General features: G+C 52.9%; 11 protein-coding genes across 11 annotated transcripts; 6 read left to right on the plus strand and 5 right to left on the minus strand.

Annotated features, from left to right (window-relative positions):
* Positions 1-1223: 1223 nt before the first annotated feature.
* Positions 1224-2885, minus strand: PC9H_002275 (uncharacterized protein; the record flags this gene model as incomplete). Its single annotated transcript, XM_036771916.1, has 3 exons — positions 1224-1720; positions 1775-2570; positions 2814-2885. The coding sequence occupies 3 exons, from the start codon at positions 2883-2885 to the stop codon at positions 1224-1226; spliced, it is 1365 nt and encodes a 454-aa protein (XP_036626537.1).
* Positions 2886-2944: 59 nt separating this feature from the next.
* PC9H_002276 (uncharacterized protein) lies at positions 2945-3881 on the plus strand (the record flags this gene model as incomplete). Its single annotated transcript, XM_036771917.1, has 3 exons — positions 2945-3104; positions 3197-3243; positions 3396-3881. The coding sequence occupies 3 exons, from the start codon at positions 2945-2947 to the stop codon at positions 3879-3881; spliced, it is 693 nt and encodes a 230-aa protein (XP_036626538.1).
* Positions 3882-4219: 338 nt separating this feature from the next.
* Positions 4220-5305, minus strand: PC9H_002277 (uncharacterized protein; the record flags this gene model as incomplete). The annotated part of the gene is made up of 1 exon (XM_036771918.1): positions 4220-5305. One exon carries the CDS (start codon positions 5303-5305, stop codon positions 4220-4222), a length of 1086 nt encoding a protein of 361 aa, XP_036626539.1.
* Positions 5306-6633: 1328 nt separating this feature from the next.
* On the plus strand, positions 6634-7920 carry PC9H_002278 (uncharacterized protein; the record flags this gene model as incomplete). The annotated part of the gene is made up of 3 exons (XM_036771919.1): positions 6634-7034; positions 7093-7808; positions 7871-7920. 3 exons carry the CDS (start codon positions 6634-6636, stop codon positions 7918-7920), a joined length of 1167 nt encoding a protein of 388 aa, XP_036626540.1.
* A 1309-nt stretch (positions 7921-9229) lies between these two features.
* PC9H_002279 (uncharacterized protein) lies at positions 9230-10158 on the plus strand (the record flags this gene model as incomplete). Its single annotated transcript, XM_036771920.1, has 2 exons — positions 9230-9235; positions 9292-10158. 2 exons carry the CDS (start codon positions 9230-9232, stop codon positions 10156-10158), a joined length of 873 nt encoding a protein of 290 aa, XP_036626541.1.
* Positions 10159-11151: 993 nt separating this feature from the next.
* On the minus strand, positions 11152-12444 carry PC9H_002280 (uncharacterized protein; the record flags this gene model as incomplete). The annotated part of the gene is made up of 3 exons (XM_036771921.1): positions 11152-11566; positions 11651-11763; positions 11821-12444. The coding sequence occupies 3 exons, from the start codon at positions 12442-12444 to the stop codon at positions 11152-11154; spliced, it is 1152 nt and encodes a 383-aa protein (XP_036626542.1).
* A 3653-nt stretch (positions 12445-16097) lies between these two features.
* On the plus strand, positions 16098-17445 carry PC9H_002281 (uncharacterized protein; the record flags this gene model as incomplete). Its single annotated transcript, XM_036771922.1, has 7 exons — positions 16098-16148; positions 16198-16210; positions 16266-16342; positions 16415-16618; positions 16690-16768; positions 16834-17159; positions 17230-17445. The coding sequence occupies 7 exons, from the start codon at positions 16098-16100 to the stop codon at positions 17443-17445; spliced, it is 966 nt and encodes a 321-aa protein (XP_036626543.1).
* A 513-nt stretch (positions 17446-17958) lies between these two features.
* On the minus strand, positions 17959-19242 carry PC9H_002282 (uncharacterized protein; the record flags this gene model as incomplete). Its single annotated transcript, XM_036771923.1, has 2 exons — positions 17959-18312; positions 18373-19242. The coding sequence occupies 2 exons, from the start codon at positions 19240-19242 to the stop codon at positions 17959-17961; spliced, it is 1224 nt and encodes a 407-aa protein (XP_036626544.1).
* Positions 19243-20106: 864 nt separating this feature from the next.
* On the plus strand, positions 20107-21146 carry PC9H_002283 (uncharacterized protein; the record flags this gene model as incomplete). Its single annotated transcript, XM_036771924.1, has 3 exons — positions 20107-20655; positions 20850-20897; positions 20958-21146. 3 exons carry the CDS (start codon positions 20107-20109, stop codon positions 21144-21146), a joined length of 786 nt encoding a protein of 261 aa, XP_036626545.1.
* Positions 21147-22536: 1390 nt separating this feature from the next.
* Positions 22537-23028, minus strand: PC9H_002284 (uncharacterized protein; the record flags this gene model as incomplete). Its single annotated transcript, XM_036771925.1, has 3 exons — positions 22537-22796; positions 22844-22952; positions 23008-23028. 3 exons carry the CDS (start codon positions 23026-23028, stop codon positions 22537-22539), a joined length of 390 nt encoding a protein of 129 aa, XP_036626546.1.
* Positions 23029-23979: 951 nt separating this feature from the next.
* Positions 23980-24904, plus strand: PC9H_002285 (uncharacterized protein; the record flags this gene model as incomplete). The annotated part of the gene is made up of 5 exons (XM_036771926.1): positions 23980-24193; positions 24249-24432; positions 24491-24566; positions 24619-24819; positions 24872-24904. The coding sequence occupies 5 exons, from the start codon at positions 23980-23982 to the stop codon at positions 24902-24904; spliced, it is 708 nt and encodes a 235-aa protein (XP_036626547.1).
* Between the last annotated feature and the right edge of the window lie 428 nt (positions 24905-25332).

Here is a 25332-nt window from a genome sequence, read left to right on the forward strand (position 1 = left end):
TGGGTGCTCGAGTGCGATGGGTCTTCGTGGCTGCCGTCGAAACCCTTATATACGGTGGCCAGGAGGACAAGGCAATCGGGGATACGATGTATACGACACACCCAGTCGCGCGTGCGCCGTGAGGCCGGGAGGAAGGGGATGCCGCCCCCGACTGAATTACGCGCAGCATCATTGTTCATTCCACGAACGACAAGGTCCGTCCGCCCAGCGCGTCCCGTTTCCCCTTCCCCTTTCACCGCGCCCCAGGACACGGAAAGGGGGAAAGCACATACGTCCAACGGCACCGAACACCCCCGCTGCCTGCGCGCTATTGATCAACCTGATATCACTGTCGGTTCGGCGCTGTCTACCCGATTTCGGTTTCGGGTGTATGGGTCAGCAGACAATGGAATGCGGGGTGTATTCACCGTCTCTCCATGTCTATTTCTATTGAGGTGCGTTCTTCGTAGCACCAACACCAGTCGTCTGACATAATCGTTCCTTGTGTAGCAGTAGCCGCGTTCTTCTCAATGGATTGATAGCGCCCCGCTCTCCGCGAACCGTGCGTCCCCTCAGCATCCTGTGGTGCGTGGAAGTGGAAGGACGAGAGTCACAGGGGGGAGGGAGGGGAGGGAACTCGTTCAGGCTGAAGAGGATTGTGGCTCTGCTCTGGAGGCCGTTGGGCGTAATACCAAGAGCGTTCCGACGCTCTGGGATCGTTTTAAGGGAGAGGCGGTGGCGGGATGGCGAGGCGGCGTCAGGAATCCTGAATGCGATAGATTTCCACGCCAGTCGCAGATGCTCAGAGAAGGCAACAGGTCACTGAGGCAGAAGCAAGCGGCGAAGCTACCAAGACCGACGCACCCACAACAGAGGGTGAGACGGAGAGTGTCGCGAAGCCCGAGAAGAAGAAGTCTGCTGTATGTTGTATGCACCTCCATTGATTTCTTTGATGTACAATGCAGGTATTGACACGCATATAGCGCAGGCCTAAGTTCCCCAAGGCCGAGGGCGATGTCTCGGAAGCCCCTGCGCCAGACGCTGAGGGAGCCGCCCAGGCAGCATCGAAGAAGGCGGGACGTGTCCGCAAGCCTCGCGTGTCGAATCAGATAACACACCCTAAGCTTGGACTTTGCTCGGATCGGGTCGACGCTCGAAATGGTTGGTTCGCAATCTATATCTGGGTCTTGTTGCCAAAAAGTGGACGAAGGAGCATCGCCACGTTGGCACGTATTCAGTACGCACTAACAACCCTTCCTCCATTTCACGGCTAATAAAACTTCGCCCCCTATCTTGCGCTGCAGATTCATGACGTAAACAAGGTGGAGGATGTCGATGTCGAGCAACGGGCTTTGCGCTTCCTCGGATATATGTCTCTGACTCTCTCTCCTCGTTTCGTCCTTCCAATCCGATGCTGCGAGGTCTCCACTTAGAGTGACATTGACGGTGACGTTCAAGTCGATACGCTCTAAGGGGCAGCGTTCCCGGAGCTTTTGGAGGACCTGCGAGAGATTTTCGTAATCTCTGCGTTCAGGGATATGCACACTCCAATCTGACCAGGTAGCCTCGACCTTGAAATCGATTGTAAGGCAACGGAGGTGCTCCGGAAACGGGAGGCGACTGATGCAGTTTCGAGCCCAATTGACGAATCGGGAGTATCTGCACGATCCGTATAAGTAGAGCGTGAAGTCTGACGGACGAATGTCTTCTCCAAGATTTGGAATAGTGCCACGAGGCGTCGCTGGATACAGATTTCAGTGGGAGAGTCCCACTATGGGAGATAGATGGAACGTACCGTGCAATGTCAGCGTGCGCAATGTGCTCGGAATCCATGGCGGCAGGACCCAATACTCCCTGTCTTCAACTCGAATGGACAAGGTCTGGAGATGTGGACATTCGATGCGGGGGTGGAATAGCGGCGGGAAGGCGAGGCTGCGTAGAGCATTCATACACGGAGGTGTGGTCGTCCCTTGAACATCGTTCTGGATAAACGTGGCCTCGAACGACAAGTGTTCAAGAGTCTTCGAGCATGGCTCGAGTAGTGGATATAGGTTGGAGGAGTCGAAAAACGTCCACCCGCTAAGGGTGAGTTTCTGGAGGCAAGGGACGGCGAGTAGAGCCGGCACAAGCGAGAAAGTGGGCGGCTGATATCTCTGCAAGCGGGCAGCAATTTCACCATGCTGCATGCCCAGGTGAAGATCACCGCCTTCACCATGCTCTAACCGCAAGGTGCGTAGATTCTTGAATCGTCCGACGAGATACGGATCCCGGCAGTCGACAAGGCAGTCGATACAGGGAATATGCAAAGAGAGGTTGTGTATATGCTCGCTGAGATGGGGCGCGGGGAGGAGAACGGAGACCCTGCTATCGGTATTCCAACGCCAGCGCCCACGGCCGATGACGACGGTATGGAAGATATGAGGGCGGCATATCTCGTTCCAGCTACGACAGACGAGCGAGCACGCTGAAAGTGTCGCGGGAAGATCGTCTGCGTCACTGAGAGAGCTGATTACAAGGCAAATCAGTTCGATAGGGAGCCTCGCAGTGATGGCATTGGCAGCGGTACCCTCCCCAAGTTTATTCAGTATCATCTAGATACTGGTTTTATGGTGTTGTACGAAAGCGCAGATATCACGTACCAGCGCACTTCAATGGTCGAGTGTCCAACAAGTTGAAGAGTGATGCAGGATTAATCAACACGCGTCGTGTGACACAGTGACGCGTGACGCGAACCGAACTCCAATTTTTTGACCAGTTACTTTCTCAACCTCACTCCTAGATTGGGCCAAACTCTGGACGAAATTCACTGGTAGATAGAGGCAGATAGCACTCACAAGGACGACGCGAGGCGCTGTCATGGCAGCACACATGGTAGCACTGTACATCGCCAAACCGTTCTTCTCCATTCACCCAGGCGAAATATGTGCTCGGTGCTCAAATTCACTGCTTGGAAGTGAGAAGGATTATGGCTCTTGATTCATGTTTTCTCGCGTTCGTGCTCGTACTCGCTGCTGCCGCTATCTCGGTCTTTATCTCACCACGGCCTCAAACTCTGGCTTTCGGTGGACTGCCGACTTTCCGAAACCGACTCCACACATGCTCCTGCTACGCCTCTCGTCGCTGTGGTTAGAACTCTGACCTAAAAGACCTACTCGCGCTCACTGTACCACTATGAGTTTTCGACATATCAGACAAATCAACCCCCACAATGCTTCAGCCCTGGACATGCAATGGGGTTTCTCCTGCGTCACGATGGACCTCTACGTATGTGCCCGGGATATACACGAGCACCGGACAGGGCCTGTTGTTTGTGCAGCCGAACAAGATACGGTTGCTCCAAACCAGTGGCTGTAGCACCTGCTAAGCCCGAAACTGCGATGCGCTGACATATAAAAGATGGCTCAATCAACACGTAGCTGCGGCTACCAACGCAAGTATCATCTCAGCCCAGCGACAATAGCCAGGTGCATCTCCTTTACGCCATCATCCAGCCCCGTGCCCACGAACCTTCTCTGCAGTCTCAATTCCAATGGGTGTACGACTTTCCCCATGTGCCCCGCATCCACCATCGGACTACTTACTCACGTTGGCTCACGCAGACATACGTCGGAGACTACGTCTTTATCAAGAGCCTGTCCGAGCACAAGTTCCAAGCCTTCGTCTCGAGCTACACCAAGGGCAAAGACGACTGGTACACCCTCGGCGACTCGTGGGGCACCGAGGACGGCAGGTGGTCGCGCTCGGGGTGGGAGGTGATCGCCATTAGGAACGCGGACGACACGAAACGCGTGGGCTATTATGAATACATTAGGGGGGCGACGATCTATATTACCGTCAAGGTTATCGACAAGATCGAGGTCGAGCGCGCGACGGATCCAGATGCTCCTCCTCGCGAGGAGTAGTGGGGAGGTGCGTGGTAGCTTGATGCTGTATTGGGATCTGTGCTGAGCTCTGACTAGTTCTTTGGCAATGCAGCGAGAATTAATGTGGACGGCATATCCGTTTTGACACTGTACCATTATGAGGAATATAACTCGACGGCGTCGGGATTAACGATTGACGTTGAGGCAAGTGACTACTGGACGCGAGTCTCGTCAGGGGTTTCTACACACTTGAGCTCATGAGACCGACGGCGCGACATCTGTTCACAATTGACCTGTTTCTAGCCCCTCCCTCACCTTCGCAACCTGGAAATTTTTCATTTCGTGTTGACCATATCCTACAGGAAGCGGCCAGGAAACTACGCCCACGGATCAGAGTCGAACCCGCTGATATCTCGCATATCCAGTTTCTTAGGGCAGGGCTCGTAGTCGCCACATAAGGTCTCGGCGTCCACCTCCTGAACGGCTCCTTGCAGCAGGTTCAACTTTGCTTCGCTCGTCTCCCTTCCAATACCCTCGCCTGCGTCATACGAGTCACGCACACTCTCCCTCCAGCGTTTGATGTCGATGTCGCTGAGGATCCTAGGACATGGCTGTTCATCGTCGTCACACAGAATCTCAGCGTCGAGAACACCGGCCACCAAGTTCGACCTCCGAGTCGCCTCGCGCATCTCCCTCTCTATCCTTCCCCCGTCATCTTTGTACGCCCCGTCCCTCCCGTATTCGATCTCGACATCCCCGACGCCCTTCACCGTAACGTATACCGTCACGCGCTTGATATAGATGTAAACGCCCATGCGCCACGTATCCTTGCCGTCCTTGCAAACCAGGACCTCCCACCCCCGGCGATCCCAGCGGCCATCCCTGAACGAGCTGCGCAGGGTGAACCACGAGTTGCTGCCGCCCTGGTAGTTCGAGACGAACGCGCGGAACGGCTCGCTCGCCGTCGACCTGATGAGGACGCACTCCCCGATGTACGGCTGCGCGTAGCACGCGTGAGCGTTGTAGCGGTGTCCGGGGATTGTCGCCGCTAGCGCGTCTGGGCCCCACGGATCGAGCTCGAGGCACATGTCCAACGACGGTATGAGGTCGTCTCGCCCGTATTTGACGTCGATATCGTCGGTGGAGCGGATGGTGATGTAGACGGAGACGTCCTTGATGCGCATGTAGACGCCCCTGCGCCATGTATCCTTCTCGTCCCGCAGCACGACGACTTCCCACCCAGATCGCTGCCATCTGCTCGCTTGGAAGGAGTCGGTGATGCTGTGCCAGAGGTCGATCCCCCCTGTGTCGCTGGAGATGAACGCCTGGAATTTGTGAGGCGACAGGTTCCTGGTGAAGACGCAGTCGCCGATGTAGGGCTGTATCCGCAGGACGGTAAGTATATCGATCAGAACGGCGGTGCGAAGGCAACGGGGCGGACATCCCGAAGTACATACCATCATGGTGGTATCTGCGAGCTGTGGTGGCAGTAGGCCAGAGTTCCTAGACCATCTGCGCGAAGGCTTTAAGCTGTCGCGCTATCGTTGCTGCTTGCTGCGCTGATTGCTGATTCCACTGGTGTGCCTCGTTTCCTCCTCGTTCCAACGCAGCGTCTCACAACAACAACCTTGGAGCTGCACAGAACTCAACGGGATTCAGAAGCGTGACTGCGTCGATCTGCATCGATTAGCTGCGGCAAGTCGAGTTACGGCACGAGCGAGCTTCGTCGAGGGCCCTCTATCAGTTGCTGGTGGGAAGATATGTAAGTGAAAGCGCAGCCATGCAAACATTAAGGTTTCGCGGCGCGGGACGGTGGGCCGGCGCCAGCGCTTACAGACTTCGAAGCTCCAAAGCTTCAAGCTTCACCACCAGTCTGTTCAAGACCCAATTCATACGTATCGTCGACCCGACTCGTCATACGGCAGCCCTTATCACCAGGCTTCGGGACGAGGGAAAGTTGGAGGCAGTTGTAGAGGAAAGTCGGAGGTGGTTGTAGAGGAATAGGTGGACGGTGGTGGATTCTTATATGTAGGTCGAAGCAGCGAGCTGCAAACGATTCAGCCTTCTTGCTACCAGGCTCGCGGTCGTACCCGCGTCATCACAACGTTGTTACGAGATTGGTAGTTCACGCGCACGTCCAGTCGTCTCGTTATGTCAATCCCTTCCATGGTCTCCCACTGGCTCACCCTGCATAACTCTCTACCACCTCGACCTTTAGGCGATTTGTCCACCCGCAGCTCTCCAGGCGGCCTTACTATACCTCTTCGATCTCCTCTCATCGCTCATACATCTCCAATTGGCCCTTTTTAGCCTCAGCCACCCTTGTCGAGACGCGGACGACTGGTGGTTTCGATTTCGTGCCCAACGCGCAGTCTATCAGATTACCTATAACCTTTATCAATGGTTACTTATATTCCGCTTCATCGACCGGAACTTACTATGCCACCCATAATCCTACAGCTTTACTCGCTGTAGAGGTCCCTATTCGTTTCGAACTGTCTTCGATACCAAAATGCGACGCACGGTCCCGGCACGCACCCCACGTTACTCACTCGTGGACACGAGTCTCTGCATATTCGTTGGCGGCTCTTTTGCCGCCTTCCGTCGTGAGACTAGAAGCTATTGATATCTTCCGCAATGAGGCTGCCTCACGACTGTACAGCAAATCCTTGCTATAAAATGTCCATCCGGTACCAATACACACCTTGCGTCTTCCTTGTGGACTACATCAGCACCGTCGTACACGACGATGGATTTCCTTGTTGAAATTACTGAACCCTACCTCACCACTATGAAGTCCCTGATGGATACAGTACAGCTCCTCCACAAGCTTCCCGGGAGTCCCTCTGTCCTAAGGCTACGAGAGCAAGTACAGGACTTCGTGCGAATAGTGGGGTGCCTCGTACAGACCATGCAGACCGTCCACCGAGTCTCGCCCAAAGTCGCGGCCCACAAACTGTTCTCCTACATCGACGAGCAAATCCGTGACTACCCCCACAGCCTAGACAAGCTGACCGCCGAAGTCAACAAGCACTGGGCCCGCCTTTCCGATAAGCTGACATCGGGCGGGCTGCGGTGGATACTCCTGGGTATCTTCTCCACGGATGGCTGGATCCGGATATGCCGCCACGTCGAGGTCTTGATCAAAGAGAAGAAGGAGTGGCTAGAGAGAGTTATATGCTTGTTGGTAAAGTAAGCTCTCTCCCTCCGGGTTTCCTCTCTCTGGTAACTGACGGGGGCGCGTTTCTAGCCCTCAATGGCGGCACCTCCTGCGCGACGAATACGGAGAGACGAGGCGCCGTATAAAGGACGTAGGCCTTTCTTCAGACCTCGACAAAATGCACCTGGATGTGCATACCATCTGGACGCAAGAACCAGCAAGGTTCAACGTCACGACGACGGAGTTCAGCCTGCTTTGCGACAATATCAACATCTGCGCGCCCCCCGACCGCTCTCTTTCGATGTCGTCTCACTCTCAATTGCCTGCGGTCAATCTCGACCATCTATCCCCTCATGACCCTTCTTCATTCCACCTGCATACATCAGTATCATCAGTCGATGTCGACATACCTTCTGGTGCTCCTTCCTTGGCTGAGCTTTTGGGAAGTCAGGCTTTGTTGGGAAATCAGGCTTTGTCAAAGGTCGTCGACTTGTCCACCCGTAGCGCTGCATTGTTCCGCCCGACGGAGCACGAAGCCTCCTCAGACGGCCAGCGATACCCCATCGTACCCTTCACTTCTGAGCCGCCCTTGCCAATCCAGAGATGTGCCACTAGCCCGGGTATCTTGGATTTATTCTCAGGCGAACGCGCAACGAAACAGCTCAGCATCACCGTCGGGCCTGACGCAGATCGATTCCACATCACAGGCCGCGTCCACACTCTCACCATCAACACCCACCGCGGAGACAACTTCACCGCACCGATCAGTGGCGGAATCGTCGGCGGCGTGAGGAATTCGAACCATGGTAGGTGCCTTGCCGGGAACACCTTTGCTTTCACTCAATTTCCGACGTGTGTGTTTCTGTAGTCGAGAATTTTGGACCATGGGAAGACCGAGTGGTGGGAGAGCTCGACTAAGCCCTCCGCGACGGTTCTGTAGTCTGTACGTGTTTACTGGTATCGCTCCTTGATGTTCATTCTTTTCGTCGTGCCGACCCTTTCTCATCGCGTAGCGACAGTGGTTTCCTCGAATCTGAGGACTGGAAAACTTAGCGTCTGTCCGTGTAATGCTGCTCTTCTGCAGGTGGTCGACGTAGCCTGGTGCACAGTGAAGCATCTTGTTCTTGGAACGCTCAGCCTCGCTGGGTTGGCGTTTTTGATGTTCAATTTGGCATGCACCATAGCAGTTCATCGTGGTCTGGCGCGTTTAAATAGCGTTAACGCTTTGATAACGCATACTCGTCCTGCTGTCGTAACCGGTCATCTGTAAAATTATTGCAAAGCGGGTGGGCCTCTGGCATTTTGATGGTAAGAAAAATTGTAAACAAAATATCGTGCACCTGTGCTATTCGAGGAATCCAGCTTGTCCCTTTAAACGTGTAACCCATCGCATTATCTTCATAAAAACAAAATACCGCGCGATAGTTGAGCTTGATTCGATGATGGACCACAAGGAGCTTCTACATCGACAGAGCATGAATGGCGTACTTCAAGTTGCTCTTACAGTTGTGACTGTGCGAGTGTTTTATTGACTGTAGGAGTTTCTACTGACTGTGGGAAGACGGCAGCATTCTGCCGAAGGAACGCAACGGTCTTCCTGCCCACGGCGCTGTCAATCTGACTATCTGACTATCTGCCTGGTCCTGCTTTGTATGCCGACAAAAACTGGCCTTAAATTGTCTATCGGATTCTCCGCAGTAGAAGAACTATGTCCCTTACATGCGCCGTGAGTAACATTTGGTAATATGGTTCATTCTGTACTCATTCAACTGACTTCTCTATCTTCGGCTAGACTCGTTGAACCTACCCCAGATCTTCAAAGCACACAGCCTACATGCTCGTAAGACGTAGGACTTGATGCTTGATGAGTAGGGTCGGGAAAAAGGACAAATACCTCTGTTAGAGTCAAGCAAGAACGTACGTGGCTTCCATTTCCTACGACGGGCTTTCACGACCTAAATTTTTGCAGACAAGTTTGCCACTAGCAACGGCTCGGATGGTGAACTCCCAGAGCGATAAATCACTCGAAGAATGTAGAAGAACCTGCGCCGTCAAGATCACGAGTTCCTAAGAAGCTTCTCTCGTGAATCAGGTGAAGTTACGAGCTCGCCGTGAGAAAGAATACAGGCAACGAGGATGATATTAGAGTTCCCGCAGCAACAATAGCACTATCAGTTAAAGGCTTCGCTCACGCTCGAGTCTGTTCCCTCACCCCGCAGATACCCCCATGACGGTGCGCAGCCTAGAGAATAATTGCTTCATTTACCACCATTGATCTTGCATCCATAGTACATCGGGGACTGCGTCTTCATAAAAAACCTGTCAAAGCACAAGTTTCAAGCCTTCATCTCCAACGATAACGGAGGTAGCGCCGCCTGGCACACCTTGGCCGACTCCTTCAAGTCCGGCAGATGGGGACGCTCTGGGTGGGATGTAATAGTCTTCAGAAATGAGAAGGACACATGGCGCAAGGGCGTCTACATGTATATCAAGGACGTCACCGTCTACATCACGATCCATGGTCCCGACGACATTCGCATCGAGTATGGACGAGACAGCTGCGCTGCAATTAGCACCGTAATTATGCCTCTGTTGCCAGAATTCGACCTCGACTCTGGGGGTCCAAATACGCGCCATCGACGCCCATCTTCCCAGCCCTACATCGGCGACTGCGTCCTCATCAGAAACGCATCAAGCAAGCGGTTCCAGGCGTTCGTATCGAGTCACAATGGGGGATCCAACAGTTGGTTCACCTTGACTAAGTCGTTCAAGGATGGCAGGTGGAATCGCTCGGGATGGGAGGTCATTGTGTGCAGGAACGCGGAGGATACGTGGCGCAAGGGTATGTACATCCACGTCAAGGATGTCACCGTGTATGTCACAGTCAAGGGAGTTGATCATGTCGAGTTCGAATATGGGAGGGAGAGTGTCGAGACCGAACACAGACGGGACGATGTCGAAACCGAAGACGGAGGGAACAATGTTCATAGGAAAAAGGTTGGGCGTCAGATTGAGATGGCGGAGGCGGGCCTGGCCTCGCCAGTGACTACCTTCCAGGAGAAAGACAACGAGTCAGAAACACCATACAACGACTATCAGCCGTCCCCTAAAGAATTCGGGGCGCAAGATATCCAAGGATTCGACGGGTGGGCCTAGTCACTGTATTATTCCATCCACGATGATTTGTACAGAATAGGTCCGAGGTGTGGCAACTTGTTGGTTATCTTTCCGTTTGCGTGTCTTTTTGCTGCTGAGGGACAGTTAGCTTCCGGCTTGCTGATGTAGGGACGAGTTCATTGGTGGGGGTCATTGCCGTGCCCGTCATACGGCCGTCCGTTATGATATTGTCGAATCGTCATCAACTGCGATGCTATTGGAATGGATGAGTATATGGGATCCCAAATTCGAAAAACCGGTGATACGATATGGGGGAAATCATCGGTATGCAAGCACAGCATTTCATGTCGCTCGAAGAGCAGACGTGTCCTAGTGGCATGGTACTTCAGCTTGTGAAGCTTGGTATTTAAGTCAAGGTCAGACATATGCTCGCCTTCTCTTGTCGCCTGACATCATCCTATAGGATCTCGCCCGGTTTGATTACGTGGATACATCTACTCCCGAGACATTAATGCAGGGATAGAGTCATTGACTTTCTTGAAAGCCCTTGACGAGGATGAAAATTTGACACCATTGGGCTCCATGATTGGAGAGTTCCCTCTCGATCCTCAGGTATGCCCCCTCAGCAATATTTTGTGCCCGAGGCTCATATGATTTGATCAGTTGGCGTCATTGCTCGTCGCGAGCCCCAATTCAGATGCGGTGAAGAAATTCTCACAATTACTTCTATGCTTTCTGGTGCGCATATTTGCGGCTTCTTGGGTTCATTACCTTTATTCTATTTCGGTGCCCAGAATCTCGTGAAGGGCGTTCTTTGATCCATGTAAGTCGCAAATTGACTGAACCGAGTATAAGTACTGACGAAGAAACCCAGGTGCCAAGGCTAATACTTCTTCATTACTCTTTACTCAACGGGAGACGTATGCCAAAACAGATATGCCGATGATGTACAGAGTAAGAAAATAGAAAATAAGAGAAAAGGAGACGACGGGAGGTGATGAAGTCAGGGTGCGGGGACGCGGGAACGACGGCTCACGGACGATCTTCAAGTATATAGTCCTCGTACCGGATCCCACGGACCTCGTCAGCGTCCCATGACGGCGTGCTCACGTCGTGCTCCTGTTCTCCACCAGTAGCGGCCGAGTCCCCGTCATCCCCTTCTTCATCAGTGCATCCTTCTCCATCATCACCCTCCAAGTCTTCACTATAAGCTCCATGGTACCGGTCCTCCTCGGCAACTCCTTCATCGTCATGAACAGCGGCTGCGCAGGACCTATCGGCCGCACCGGCGTTCTTGCGCTCGCGCTCGATAGCTGCCTGCACTCTCATCCTTCGCGGAACCGCAGACCGGAGCTGGGCCAGCGACCGCGCATAGTCCATGCGCTTCGCCCCGCATATCGCCCATTTCTTGTGGCTATCGAGCCCGTCTTTCCTGCGGTCGTACGAGCTACATCACAGCCGGGTCGTCAGTGAGCACTGACACGGGAGGGAACGTAGAGGGGGGAGAGGGGAGAAGGAGAAGACCACTGACACGTGTCCGCAGAGCTCGCACCGCGTACCAGCATCCCCCTTCCAACAGTGCCAGCCATGCGCGGACTTGTCCCTCCCGACGACTATCTGGTCGCAGTGGGAGCATCCGTAGATCTGCGAAACATCCAGATGTCAGCGCTTGCCCCGCCTGCAGCGTGCTTTGATGCTCACGTCTAAAGCAATCTTTGTATAGGTTCGTACTTCTGGTCCCAATTCTACTGTGAATTCACCCGCGATAGTGGTAGGTGTCTGGCCCCCTCGTGGCCGCTTTGTTGGAGACGAAGTTTGGTGACAAGTATCTTCGGTAGCAATACCGACGCGACATGCAAAGGCATTGACGTCGTCTTTCCCCGCCTTGCGCTTTGCGTGCATCTTGTCACCATCCTTGCACTCGAAGTGGCCCGCAGCTATGTTCACAGATGCATTCAGAGCCTGGTCGGGAGGCTCAACTTGTTTGTAAGTGGAGATTCCTGTGGTTCGGAAAGCAGGAGAGGTCCTGGCATTCTCGCCGCGCTCCTTCGTCTTCCCCCTCGGGGTCTTGTCCCCACCTTCCGCGCTTTTCTCCGCTGAGGCAGCTGTGGGTGTTCGCTGCGAAGGCCAAATGAACTCGTTCAGCCTCCCAGTTGCTGAAAGCGGCTTCGAATTCGCGCTCGCGGTGTTCGTACTCTTGCCACCTGATTTCGAAGATGGCGCGATGGTACTGCGTGCGCGGCCAGAGACGTTCTCGTCAACGACAGGAGTCAGAGTCACAGGTCGCAGGGAGGCTTTATTGCTGTTGTTGTTTGAAGGCGCCATTAGTAAAGACAGAGGCAGCAGGAGGCAGGGATATGTGGTCGAGGAGCACAGTGTTAAATAGACGGACGCGTCGTGCTGGGAGCATCGCAGAGTGGCGCGCTCCTTTGTTCGAAGGCCACGGGCGGACAGGATGGTCGACCTCGTTGAGAGCGTAGGCCATAATGGAGGCGCATTCATTCTTATTCTTCTCCCCGGGGGCCCACGCACAATCGTCCAAAGAAAGCTCCGCGCCCATTCTACCCCTCCTTTACATCGTTTCTCGAATATCAAATGTCAACGATACGCCTGCGCTAAACCCCAAAACCCATCCCGGGGAATCGAGGCGGGGCGAAATACGCACACGCTGCATGCAAGTGCGATAAAATACGAAACAAAACAAACGTGAGTGTGACGATATCATGGTGACGATGAATCTGCATCGGCAGTCGACCATGTACATGGATACCTTGACCCGAGGCCTGAAGCTTGAACGTTGAGGACCGTCAGCGTAAGAACGGGGCTGCCCTTAAGATACTTAACTGGTAACTGGTTATGCGGAGATGATGATGATGATGATGATGATAACGTGAACGTAGAGGTAAAGGTGGATGGCGGTGAGGGGTTCAGAGCGACGGCTGGACGGAGTGGGAGATACCGATGGTTAGTTGGTTGGGGGGAGTCCGGGGGTGTGATGAGGGCGAGATGGATTGATGAGGCCTTTAGGGGTGGATTGGAGAGGAAGAAGTGCGAGGCTTACCAAGTACTCTGACTTTCGGCTTTGACTTTGCTCCTCAATGCCCACCAATGCCCCCCCAACACGACATGTGGATTGATTATCGATCATTCGCGCCAGACAATTCCTCTACAAGTCTGTCAAGTACCCTTCACTGCATATCGCATATCATCCGCCTACATATGTGCGCGTGGTTGACGTAGACACGACGGCTCTATGCCTCCGACTCACAACTTACCTCGTCCGCGTCAGAGCCCATGGACGCTCGCTCGAATCCTGAACTGATTCTCTCAACTGCTATCTCGCTACCTGCCATGGCCAGTACCACATCTCCTAGTTCGCATGCATATGCGTGCGGTGGTACCTCCGCTTTGATCTCGCCCTTTGAGGACGCCCGTCGCCTTGGTGCCTGGAGGATTGGTGCCTGTAGGATGGAATGTGGAGGATGATGGAGGGATGATGGAGAATGGGAGGATGGGGCGTGATGCATTGATGCCTGGAGGACGGGACGCAGAGCCAGTCGGACGGCGGGACGGCGACCCACGAGCATAATCGTACCACTCCTCCGTGCGCGTGGCCTTGAGGCGTTGGCGGTGGGAGTCGGGTGCGGAGGGAGTTGGGTACGGAGACTGTCTCAGATCTCCACCGCGCAATCCAATCTGCGAAGCCAAAGGCAAAGTCAAAGTCAAAGAAAGGATTTGATGATTTATAATTATGCCGCATCGAATCTGCGCGCCCAACGACGCAACGAAGCCGGTACAAATCTAACGAGACTTGGAGAAGGACTCGACGCGACGCGAGAAGACTATTCTGATACCCAGACGCTGTTGTTGCTGTCGAACGCTGAACGCGTTAGAGTGATGGAGTATGGAGTGAGATGCACGTCGCTTGTCGCACGTCCGCCCCCGCCAGTCTGGTCTTCCTGGCGGCCAATATTAACGTGCAATACCAATGTGCGATTCGTGAGTAAGTGAGTGCAAGTTTCGTCTCGTCTCGTGGCGACCCCGCAAGGTGCCAGGTGCCAGGTGCCAGGGTTCAGGCGAAAACGACCCTCACCAACACACCGCGCCGCTTAGGATTAGGGTATGCCAGCCATGTAGCCAGGGACCATGGAGGCTCGAAGCTCTATTCCGGACTTCTTGACCACCAAGGGACACGAGAGGGACACGAGAGGACGTCGAGAGGATGTCTCTCCATCTTTATCCTTATCATCTTTATTCTCGCACACTCTAACACTCCACCTTCAACATCTCAACGTCACCGTCTTCCAACACTTTCAGTGTTTCGACGTTTCTGCCCTCGTGCAGCTATGCACAAAAGGTTTTGGAGTATGTGTATGGAGGTCCTGCTGCAGCCGTATACCTATGCGTTTGGCTGACGATTGCGCTGACGGGGAGGCAGCTGGCACGCAGGCAGCCTCGCGAAGACGCCTTGACCCAAATAGGCAGATACAGCGCTTATACCTAATCTTGACCCTTATTTTGCGAAGCCTGAAGCTGAAGCCTGCGCCGCGCAGGAACGCTGGACCTAGGATCTGGTGCTAAAAGATTATCATTTGCGGGGATCATGCGTCATGACGCGGGGACCGGCTGCTGTTGTGCGGGATCCCAGGACCTTCAGACTTTCAGAGATGATCAGTAGTAACGGCCCCTCACCAGGTGAGCCATGCTTACCTGAATCACCATTGTATATTCACGTCTATCTATAACTATAGAACCATGTGGAGGCGGCGAAAACGTGGCGGATGTCGATATCAGAGCCCCCAGGAACGATCCATTCGGCCAGTTGCAGTCGAAGTCCTTTCGATGCATGTTCATGTGACCGCATGTTTAATTGACTTGTATGAGGGAAAGTACCGACCACACGGCGCGTCTTCGTTCTCGAGCTGGCCGTTCAGTCTAACAAACCCTAATTAGGAGAAACCAAGGCCCGTCGATGTCCTCACGAGATTGCAGCTCTTTCCGATATGTCGTGATGCGGCGTCTTGTTCGTTGCGTAACTAATGGATCTACCGTTGCTGGAAGAGACACACCAGGCATGCTCCTCGGTGTGTTCGTGCGAGAACACTTGGTGCAGAAGCGCATCCGGGAACTAGATTTCGAGGGTGCATCCCGTTGCGCGTCTGGTCCCTGTCTACGAAATGCGTTGAGATGAGGGGATCATCGAAAAGGTGCGCAAATGAAGTAACTCGCTGCTGTCCAAGAAAGGCTTTATTGCTAGCTACTGTATAGTTCGACATAACGAGATATAAATGGCCGTAAGACTGTGTGAATGTGAATCTGCAGGGCCTTCGCAGTTCGTCGCATCTTCGGTACCACATCCGGTCAACGTCTCCCGTACAAATCAAATTCTCCTTCTGATACTGCATGTCGTGCACAAGTGTTTCATCATTTGCGTTGCTTCTATCTATACTAATAGCAATGCCATAGTTCAGTGACCTTCATACGACTCCACGACGCCGTCTCGCCGCGAGTCTAGATGGTTGATTTGAATACTTGTGTTCGCGTGTCACATCAAGGAAGTGCGGCTTGCATGATACCTGATGGGTGTTTCGTCATGAGCTATCGGTCGTCAGCAGACACTCAATGATACTTGCTTATCAGTCCCCACCCTAGGTCCCTGAAATGCGTCGAGGGCTTCGCGATCCACCGAACGACAATGTTATTTGACAGATGTTTGTCGGCGGTTCTGGTCCTGCGAGCACTCATACTCACGCGCATAGGCAGTTGGACACAGGAGTTGGGCACAGGGACAACATCTGAATTGGGCGAGAAACGTCGAAATTTCTCCGCGGCTGGACGAAGCTCGACTCCAACTGGGACGGTACAAATCAAGAACTACACTACTTATAAGAAGGCTGCTGGGCTGGCGGGGATGGACACCTCGTCTCTTGAGCTCCTAACGACAGCAGCGTAAATCGAGTAAGACGATTCACCGCAAAATGGCGCAGTTGCCCCTCGACATGACGTTCTTGCTTGCGGCGTGGTTAGAGGTGCGTAGAAGGTGATCCCGCTACACCGTCGAGCTTACGATCCTTTTAGGCACTCGCATACGGTTGGTTCTCCGTCATGGATGCCTGCCTGCCGATTTGATGTTCGACTACCGTCAGGATTCTTCCTGTGTCTCTTCTGCGGGACTCTGCTGTTCAATTCCGGCAGTGGCCACCGAAATGATATCCACGGTAGAGTGAGTCCCCTCCTCCCCCGTGCGCCGATGATTGTGTGATTCTGAGTCGAGCTGAGTTCGTATGCATCGCAGGTGATGGTCGGCATATCCTGCGTGATGTTCTTCATATCCACCTGGCACCTCGCCATGAACGCGTTCCGCCTGCTGCAGGGCTTCGCGGTGCACGCTGGCGCCCGAGGCGGCGCCCTAGCGTATCTGGGGAACATGCGCATGTGGGACCATATTCTGAAGGACACGCTCTACGCAACGCAGGAGATTCTCGGGAACGCCGCTGGGGTGGGTATTTGGATTTGCTAATCGCATCGTAGGCCCTGTGGTCCGCATCTGATGCACGTCGCGTGTTCTAGATATACAGGTGCTTCATATTGTGGAACAGCGACTGGCGGATCATCGCCCTCCCTCTCTTGCTCCTCGTAGGTAGCATAGGTACTGCTCCAGGTGTCTTCATAATCATATCCCATTCATCTGACACTGCCCCTGCCCGCCAACAGTCTCCGGCTACACCGTCTGCGCGCACTACACACAAGTCGAGCCCACCGAAACCATCTTCGACCCGCGCCTCAAACCATGGCTCGAAGCCTTCTACTCCATCGCCGTCGTGCAGAACGTCATCACCACCACCCTAATGGCCTTCAGAATCTGGAGGACATCCGCGCAGTCGGCGCAGTACAGGACGGAGAACGCCCTGCTGCCCGTCGTGCGCATCCTGATCGAATCGGCGGCGCTGCAGCTCATCGTGGAGGGCGTGCTGCTGGCGCTGTATTCGAGGAATGCGAATGCGCAGTATGTGTTGATGGAGCTGGTGACGCCTACGGTGGTACGCCCTGTGTCCTCTGCCAGCTAGTTTTGTGGAGGGACGCTGATTGATGTATTGTTTATATGTTTAGGGCATCACGTTTAACGCTATCACCATCCGCATCAAGCTCCGGGCTATACAAAAGAGTGCCAGCTCTACGGCATTCTCGAGGTCTGATCAGGTGCAGACCATTGGGAGCGTGCCCATGAAGCGCATCCAAGTCGATATCACCACCGAGATGGAGGACGATGCGGGGATGAAGCAGAGCTTCCCTGCAAGCTCTGTTCATACCCGATCCGAGGCTTGATATATAACAGATGTACTCTACCTCTCTTTGACGATTCCTGGTGATTACTTGTGCTTAGTGTATTCTTGGTTACCTTTTGGATGTTAGCGATATCGGCCTATGTTTGTGGGAATCGGACTCTTCCTGTATGTTTTGTACGTGATTCTATGATTCTTCGTTCCTCTGAGTACGCAAGTACAAACACAATATGATCATAAAGATCATAAATGATGAGGTGATGGTTGGCTGACAGCTGGAGGACGGGAAACTCACATTGAGCTCTGATATGGACAAGAATCTTGATGCATTGACGAGAGATCAAAGGGGGTTTGTATGTGGAGACTTCAATGGATTTGGGCGATGGGTGCGTGCCTCAACCACCACCATAACTTTCAAGGCCTGCCCTCCGAGTAGGGTCATGGCGCTGAAAAATGGCCGGATGCTGCAGAGCGTTGCATATGGGCATACTATTTCATAATGATCATACAATGTACATTTTACATGTGTAACAAAACAGAAATCAAAGTGGGTGATTCAAATGTATTGAGGGTGATTCCAAAACTTCACCAGTGTGCCTCGACCAGTCACCGTAACGGGACGAACATCCTCCTTCCAATTTCCCAGCCACTCCTCGTCGAGTGGACACATCCACTGCACGTTTTGATATCCGGGGACATCGCGATACTTCCTAGTTCCGTAATAGAAGGGCTTGCCGGGCGAGCTGGTGTACATTTTGTATTCCATCGCCCACTCAATGCATTCCAAAGTCGGGATGTCATCGAACAATTGGTCGATGACGTCGCGCGTGATGAAGACGTTCGAGGAGATCCGGAGGAACTTCAACTTGGTGCCGAAAGGTACGATGGAGGAATCGACGGGGTGCATGGTCTGGAATCGAGCGTATGAAGTCAGATGCGTCCCTCAGTCCACGGAGAAAGCAGTACTCACCTCGATGTCCAGAATTTCCAGATTCTCTATCCTCGCAAGAAACACTCTCTGTGTTTCCGGCGACAATGTTGCCGAGCGTAGGGATAGCACTCTGACACTCCGGAATGTTTTGGGGCTGCAACGTCCGTCATCTGCATAGTAATAGCTGAGCGAGGTCCTGAGCCGCCGAATATGTCTACCATGGAGCAAGCCGAGCGCCACGGGCAAATGTGCACTAACGTTCTCCAAGTGCGGGAGGACAGTGTGATCGAGACGATCACAAAGGATGTAGTGCATAGGATGAAGGCGCAAGGTCTTGATATGATGGAGAGGACGGGCGAAGTCCGCGAAATATTCTGGCGGGGAACGCATATCACTCCAAACGAGCTGCACGAGGGAAGGCGATGCCAGCGGCACGAGCCGGTCGCGGGTTGGGTAACGAGACTGGTGGATTTGCAGTCTGCGAGCCGGGAGGTCCGGTGAGGTCAAATCCGTCCCCTGCACGTTGTGCTGTCGTATATCCTCAGGAACGACCGTTGCGAAGTTGTCAAATTGGAACACCTTGAGGTTAGGCAGAATGTCGATGAGTAGCGCGATCATCTCTTGCTCCCTTTTCTTGAGAGACCGGCCAGCCCAGGAGACCGCAAGTGTCTTCACCAAACGGTGGTTCTCCTTGTTTTTCAGCATCTTCGCGTAGAACAGCTCGAGGGTGCTAATGGGGTGCAGTAGCTGAGAAGGCTTTGAGGTTACATTGACGTTGATGTAAAGAAATGGCGTCAGAGTGTTATGCAGGGTGCTGCATGTCCGCGACAGTGCTAAACAAGAACTGGTGGGCATGAACTTCGCGAGTTCCAGCACCGTCTCTTGTGGAAGGTCGGAGAACGAGGGCATAGCTGTTGACTCGCGGTGGGAATATAGGTGATGGTCGTGGTTGTTGAATGAGAGGGAAGTGGATGGTACGGTGGTAAAGTAGTTCGATGGAGGGATCATGTGACGGTCTTGCTTCATTCATCGAATGGCCACAACCACAATGTCCTATTGTTCATTATCTTTTGAGAGTGGGTAGATTGGCCACTACCGGTGGCTTGGCGAAAGCCTAGATGGGATGCATCATGAAGTGTCGGCGCTGTCTACGCTCCTTGCTTGAACGTCGGTTATACTCCAGAACGCACCATGTGTTGCCGTCGACGAAATGCTGAGGGGTAGGCTAAGTAGGCTATGCGAGTGATATTGTCAATGTCAACTGTAGCCGTTACCTACTTTCCTGCGTAGGAAAAAGAAGCCTTGGAAAGCATTTGCAGCCGCTTTGCATTTTCGAAGATCTGAATGATAGGGAGATACGATGCGAAGCGGGCTAACACGTCAACCCGGAATAGAGCCTCCATGGCTGCTATATCCTAAGCGGCGCGGGATACGCGAACTTGAGACTCATCATAGTGTTCGTCCAGCGATCCTCCATTTCTCGGACGGGTCGTTCGACATTAATTCCTGGTCGGGTTGTGATCGCGTAGTGTAGCATTGCCCAACAGAGTTGTTTCCTCTGACAGAATCCACGCGCCCAAAACCACGTTAGAGCGTCGGAGTTTTGGTCGGAGCTCAAACGTTCAACTTTCAGTGCCAGCGTCTAAAATTCTGATGGATACTGAGTATTGGGTACTGAGTACTGAGCAACTCATAAGCCTCAGACCTTCATCTTGAGGTGACATCCCTTGTAGTAGACCACAGACTCACTCTGACTGACAAGTTCGGCTGCAGATGACCTTCACTTTGTCGCCAGAAACATGGATTCACGTATTCGAGTACCTCAATCAGAGCGAACTCGCTCCAATGTTATACATCTCGCATTCTATGAAGGGGAGTGTCGAAGCAGTGCTTTACAAGGAAGTGGAAATCGTTGACGCCAGGACGGGGGCGGGAATCTCCCATTTTGTCGACCAGTCCCATCGAACAATCACGAAAGAGGATGGCCGTTTGGCTGGCGTTGTTCGAACACTCCCTCACTCAATGGCAAGTTCACATGCAGGAGCCACTCCCAGAAGAAGCACCCTTAACCGCTGCCCTTTACTTTCCTTACGCAACTTGAAGTACCTCGACGTATTTTACCATGGTGTGGTGCTCATGCCTCCAGTCGTCGATGCAACTTGCCAAATCACCAGTACAACCCGCCTTTCGTATCCTTCCATCGTAAAGGACCCCATTCCCTTTGCGGACTTCCTCGGATCACTACCTGCATATGATGCCCGACAGTTCTATACGATCTATACCCCTGGCCCCCACCGCATTACGCCTCCTCTGACAACTGCAGTACGCCTCATTTGACTTTGCACCGAGTGTCCTTGCAGATAGACAGGTTCCTCAGATAGGCTCCGCCTCTCTCCTAGCCAAGTCACCGCACTGCTAGCCTTTGGAGCGACCGACTCTACGCTTCGAGATAAATTTAGAGTGTCCAATCACTTAACATCACATCCTCGGGTACTCATCTAGTGACTATGATCAAGCGCGCTGGGTTATTCCAAGAGATCAAGCATTTCAACATCTTTTCGGATGTAGGTCAATTAGTTGGCACACGTACATATCTGGAGGTTGACATCCTATGTTAACTGCAGCATTGGGTGAAAATTGGGGATATAGTGGCCGAGTCTGCGATCTTCCTCCGGCAAACCAAAGTCGAGTACTTGCGAGCCGGCCTCGTTTGCGACGACAATCAAGAGTTCGTTGAGTCGCTTTTCTGGCTCGTTCCCACTTTGAAGATCTTCGATTTCGAACGCATATCATTCGAGACCGGGGATGGGTAGCATCGATTCCGCAGAGACAAGTTGGCGGATGGATACGAAGTGATTGAAACCCGCCCAATGTCGTGGGGGTCTCAGTGGTCGATAGCTAGCTAGGAGCGGCTTGAGATAGCCCTCGTTGAAGTACAACCAAAGCGAAGCAACTGGATCCAGCGGGGTCCGCACGAGGCAGCTTTGGGGTCGCAAGTGTCGAAACATCGAGTGGGTTAGTGTCTAGTGGACAAGTAACAATGGACCGCCAACTCCTGTGCTCCCGCCGTATGAATACGAGCGAAATCGAACTCGGCATCAGGCGCTCCAGTCAGTTGCAATCACGTCCTTTTCCGATCTCCCAGATGGGGCTCTCTCGATACTCAGTTCCAAATTTGGCTACCAAATCCACGCTCTCTCGAAGTCCGGCATGCGTGCGCTGAGAGGTTCGACGGAGGAAACACCGAATAGGTTCAGATGAAATAGCAGCTCAACGACTTAGCCCACACAAAGTTTCAACACGAGAAGTGATTAGGACGCACTCAGTGTGAACGAGCAGCATGGGAAGGGGCGGCTGCTTACTCTGGATGGCAACCGGTAGTCCTCAGGGTTCAATGTGATGCTGACAGGTGTGCTACCCGATCCACTGTCAGGTCGACGACTATTTCGACGGCGCAGGTGGGTCTACACGACGTTTATCATGAGGATCCACAAAGACAGAAACGAGGCTGACGGCGTGACATGTGAAGCCTGCTCGATGCAGCTCTGGGCTGGAGGCACTTCGCTAGTTGGTGAATCAAGAAGTGGCTGAAGGGTAGGCGGTGGAGGCAAGGTGAGTATACCACAGGACATCATGAAGATGCTTACTCATGTCCTCGTAGTTTGAACTTCGCTCGTTGGTAGGAGGCAAAAACACAAGCCTTATTGGAGCAACATTAAAGTTGTTTAATCCTTCATATTTGACATGTCTTTCTCGCTGCGATCAACTCGCAGCACGCGACCAAGGGTAGAAGATGCGTGTATTGAGAATGGCCAAGAAGGAGAGGGAATAGGAATGCGCCGAGAGGAAAACGCGAAGGGAGGTAAGTCAACCGCCCCGAAGTTGGAATACAGGTACTCATTGCTCCGAAGTCGATACTACGCGGGCGCCAACGGGCAGCGCCCCCCTCCACGAATCGAGTCGAGTCAACTTGGGATACACTGGGTTGACATGTTAGCCCGCTTCGCATCGTATCTCCCTATCATTCAGATCTTCGAAAATGCAAAGCGGCTGCAATGCTTGCCAAGGCTTCTTTTTCCTACGCAGGAAAGCAGGTAATGGCCACAGTTGACATTGACAATACCACTCGCGTCGCCTACTTAGTCTACCCCTCAGCATTTCGTCGACGGCAACACATGGTGCTTTCTGGAGTATAACCGACGTTCAAGCAAGGAGCGTAGACAGCGCCGACACCCTATCTAGGCTTTCGTCTGAACCCGAGCTTCCATCTAACTCATTTAAATCCAACTCGTTGCCATCGTCGGAAACTTCTTCGCGTTCTAATATCTCGACTGCGATGTCACCTGTCTCAAGCGACTCATTATCTGAGTCGCTCTCGTTTTCCTCGCAGGTTATACTATCATCGGATCCAACTCCTTCCTCATCCTCAATAGTTTGAAGATCGGAGTCCAGAGGAGTTTCTTCTGATAGTTGTTCAACGACAGCAGGCTCCTAGAACCAACAGGTTCACCTTGTGGGAAATCGGCTAGGGTGAACCTGACTGAGACTGATCGAACAATTCCTCCGTTTGGAAGGTATGCGTGTGGTCGGTTTTTTTGGCCCTGTTCTTGACGAAAAGCCTTCAGTTTCGCAGCAAGAGAGGAAGAGAGGAAGCTGAAGTGAGGGCAGACGAACCTTGACATTGTCGCAGGTCATGGCCTTGCCTTGGATCGGAGTGGCATGAATGGACGTCGTCGGCCGCTCAATGACCAGAATACGCTGGCTTGGAGACCTTCATCACCAAAACGGCAGAGGCGTGATGCGCGTGGCACTATGCATCCCACGCTCCCAGACTTGTGTGGCGTCACAATCGATTCGCACAAATCCACGCGCAAGATTGTGACGCCACACACACCACACGGCTTGCCACACAACCTATCATAGAATTTATACTCTACATATACAAGTGCTATATGCTACTTATACTACTCATTCGCCCGCCTTTGTCTTCCACCACCTCTTCACAACCTTCTCGGAGCAGCTGGTAGATCAAGGATCAGTGCGATGAGAGTGAGAACATGATCGAGTTATGAAAATAAACTCACCGTTCTAGTGCGGCTGGCCGATGCGGCGGACGTGAACGCTCGGTCGCAGGAAGGATACTGCAGCTACAATTAGTGATGTGCCAGGCCAGGCTCAAAGCCCGGAGCCTTGCCATACCCAGCCTGAGTTGAGCCCGGCCCAGCTAAGCCGTATCGCAGGCTTTGGTAGGCTCAGGGCTGGGTGCAACAATTTGGAGGCCCGAAGCCTGAGGCCTTGACGCGGGCCTCAAAGTTTGACGCGGAGATTTCCGATCAACTGTATAGCCATTCTGGTGGGTCAACAATACTTTGTTGGCGTACTAAATTTATCTAGGAAGTATGGCCACTGGCACCGGTGTAGAACCACACTCTAAGTGTTCCGGTAAAGCATCTGCACGGGTGCTAGATCCTGCGAATGTTGGCGAGAAACAGTTGTCCTCGCACAAGGCTGCTCAAGCAGAGGCCATTCAAAAAGCGCGGGAAGCAGAGGCTCTTCGACGAGCACAAGAAGAAGCCGAGGATGCGGCTTCCCATGATGGTCCACCATCAACTTCCCAGGAGCCTATGGACATAGAGGGGGATTCAGATGATCATGGGAATGACAGCGAACATGGGTCAATTCATCTCACACGCCTTTGCTTTGCTCCCTCACGTCGTCCCAGATACTCCCGGGTCAGTGCGGGCCAGCAAGCGCAAACGAGCCCACACTGCCATTGACGCAGAATCTGACAAAGATCCTATACCACCGACATCAAGTACGGCCTCAAAACGACAAAAGCCTGTTGCGAAGCCACGACCTGGTAAGATTATGTTCGTTCTTGTAATGCAGCCTAACACCTCATCACCTAGCTTTAGTAACTGAAGAAGTCGATGAAGACGGCTTCCTGAAGGATATCAGCGTCCAGGACATCAATGATGAAGCTCCCCGGAAACAACGGGAAGACAGTAGCCGCGACATTCAAGTGTTCTTCTCTGAAGCATTCGAGACCCAGACCTCAGATGGGAAGAGGAGACGGCGACGGTGCATAAAATGCCCTAGGTGAGCGGTTATATGATACATGTATAATCAAGCCATATCCTCACGTTACCTGCATTAGAAAGCATGGCGACGAGCAACCATCATTCGTCGCTGATGTCAGTACACTGCGTAGACATGTGGAGTCAAACCACCGGGTACGTACCCTAAGTTGGTACGGTAATCTTCTCACAGGGTATCATTTTTTAGGCAGCATACATGGATTGGTGTGCGGCAAATGACTTCGAACCAAAACTGCCCAAGTATCGTGCTCAGATTCGCGAAAAGAAGGCAGCGAGCCGGCAGAAAACATTGGAGCCACATCTCAAGGAGATGCCAACATGCGCTCTACCATATAGTGACCATTTATATCACGAGGCGGCGATTCACTGGCTGGTAGAGAATGACTTGGTATGTACATCTACTCGGTCTACAAAGTTACTTGCTATCTAATGCACTATAGCCTATACAAGCCCTCGAACACCCATCATTTTGAAGCATGATTGATACTGCTGCCCGCGCAACGAACGGAGTCAAGCACCTTACACGCAAGATGACACGCCAACAAATCATGGATACCTTCAAACGTTCTCTGACGAAGATACGAGACCGTGTCAACGTAAGTCCATCATTTCAAGCTAACGTCTAGTCTAATCCTGCGAGAGTAGAGTGAGATGGTCAAGGGCCGTGTGAGCTTGACGTGCGATTGCTGGCAGGCGTCAAACGTTGATGCTTACTTTGCGGTCACGGCTCATTGGATCGAGGAGGAGCGGCCAGGTGTCTGGAGGATGGGCATGGCACTCATTGGCTTCACGCAGCTCAATAATTCCCACAACGGTAGGCGCCTCGGTCAAGCCCTCTATAAAGTTGTTGCCCGGGTACAGATCCAACGCAAAGTAAGTGTTATCTATGACGACGCCCCGC

The sequence above is a fragment of the Pleurotus ostreatus genome (assembly GCF_014466165.1).
Source record: "Pleurotus ostreatus strain PC9 chromosome Unknown scaffold_10, whole genome shotgun sequence".
Taxonomy (NCBI): Eukaryota; Fungi; Basidiomycota; class Agaricomycetes; order Agaricales; family Pleurotaceae; genus Pleurotus; species Pleurotus ostreatus.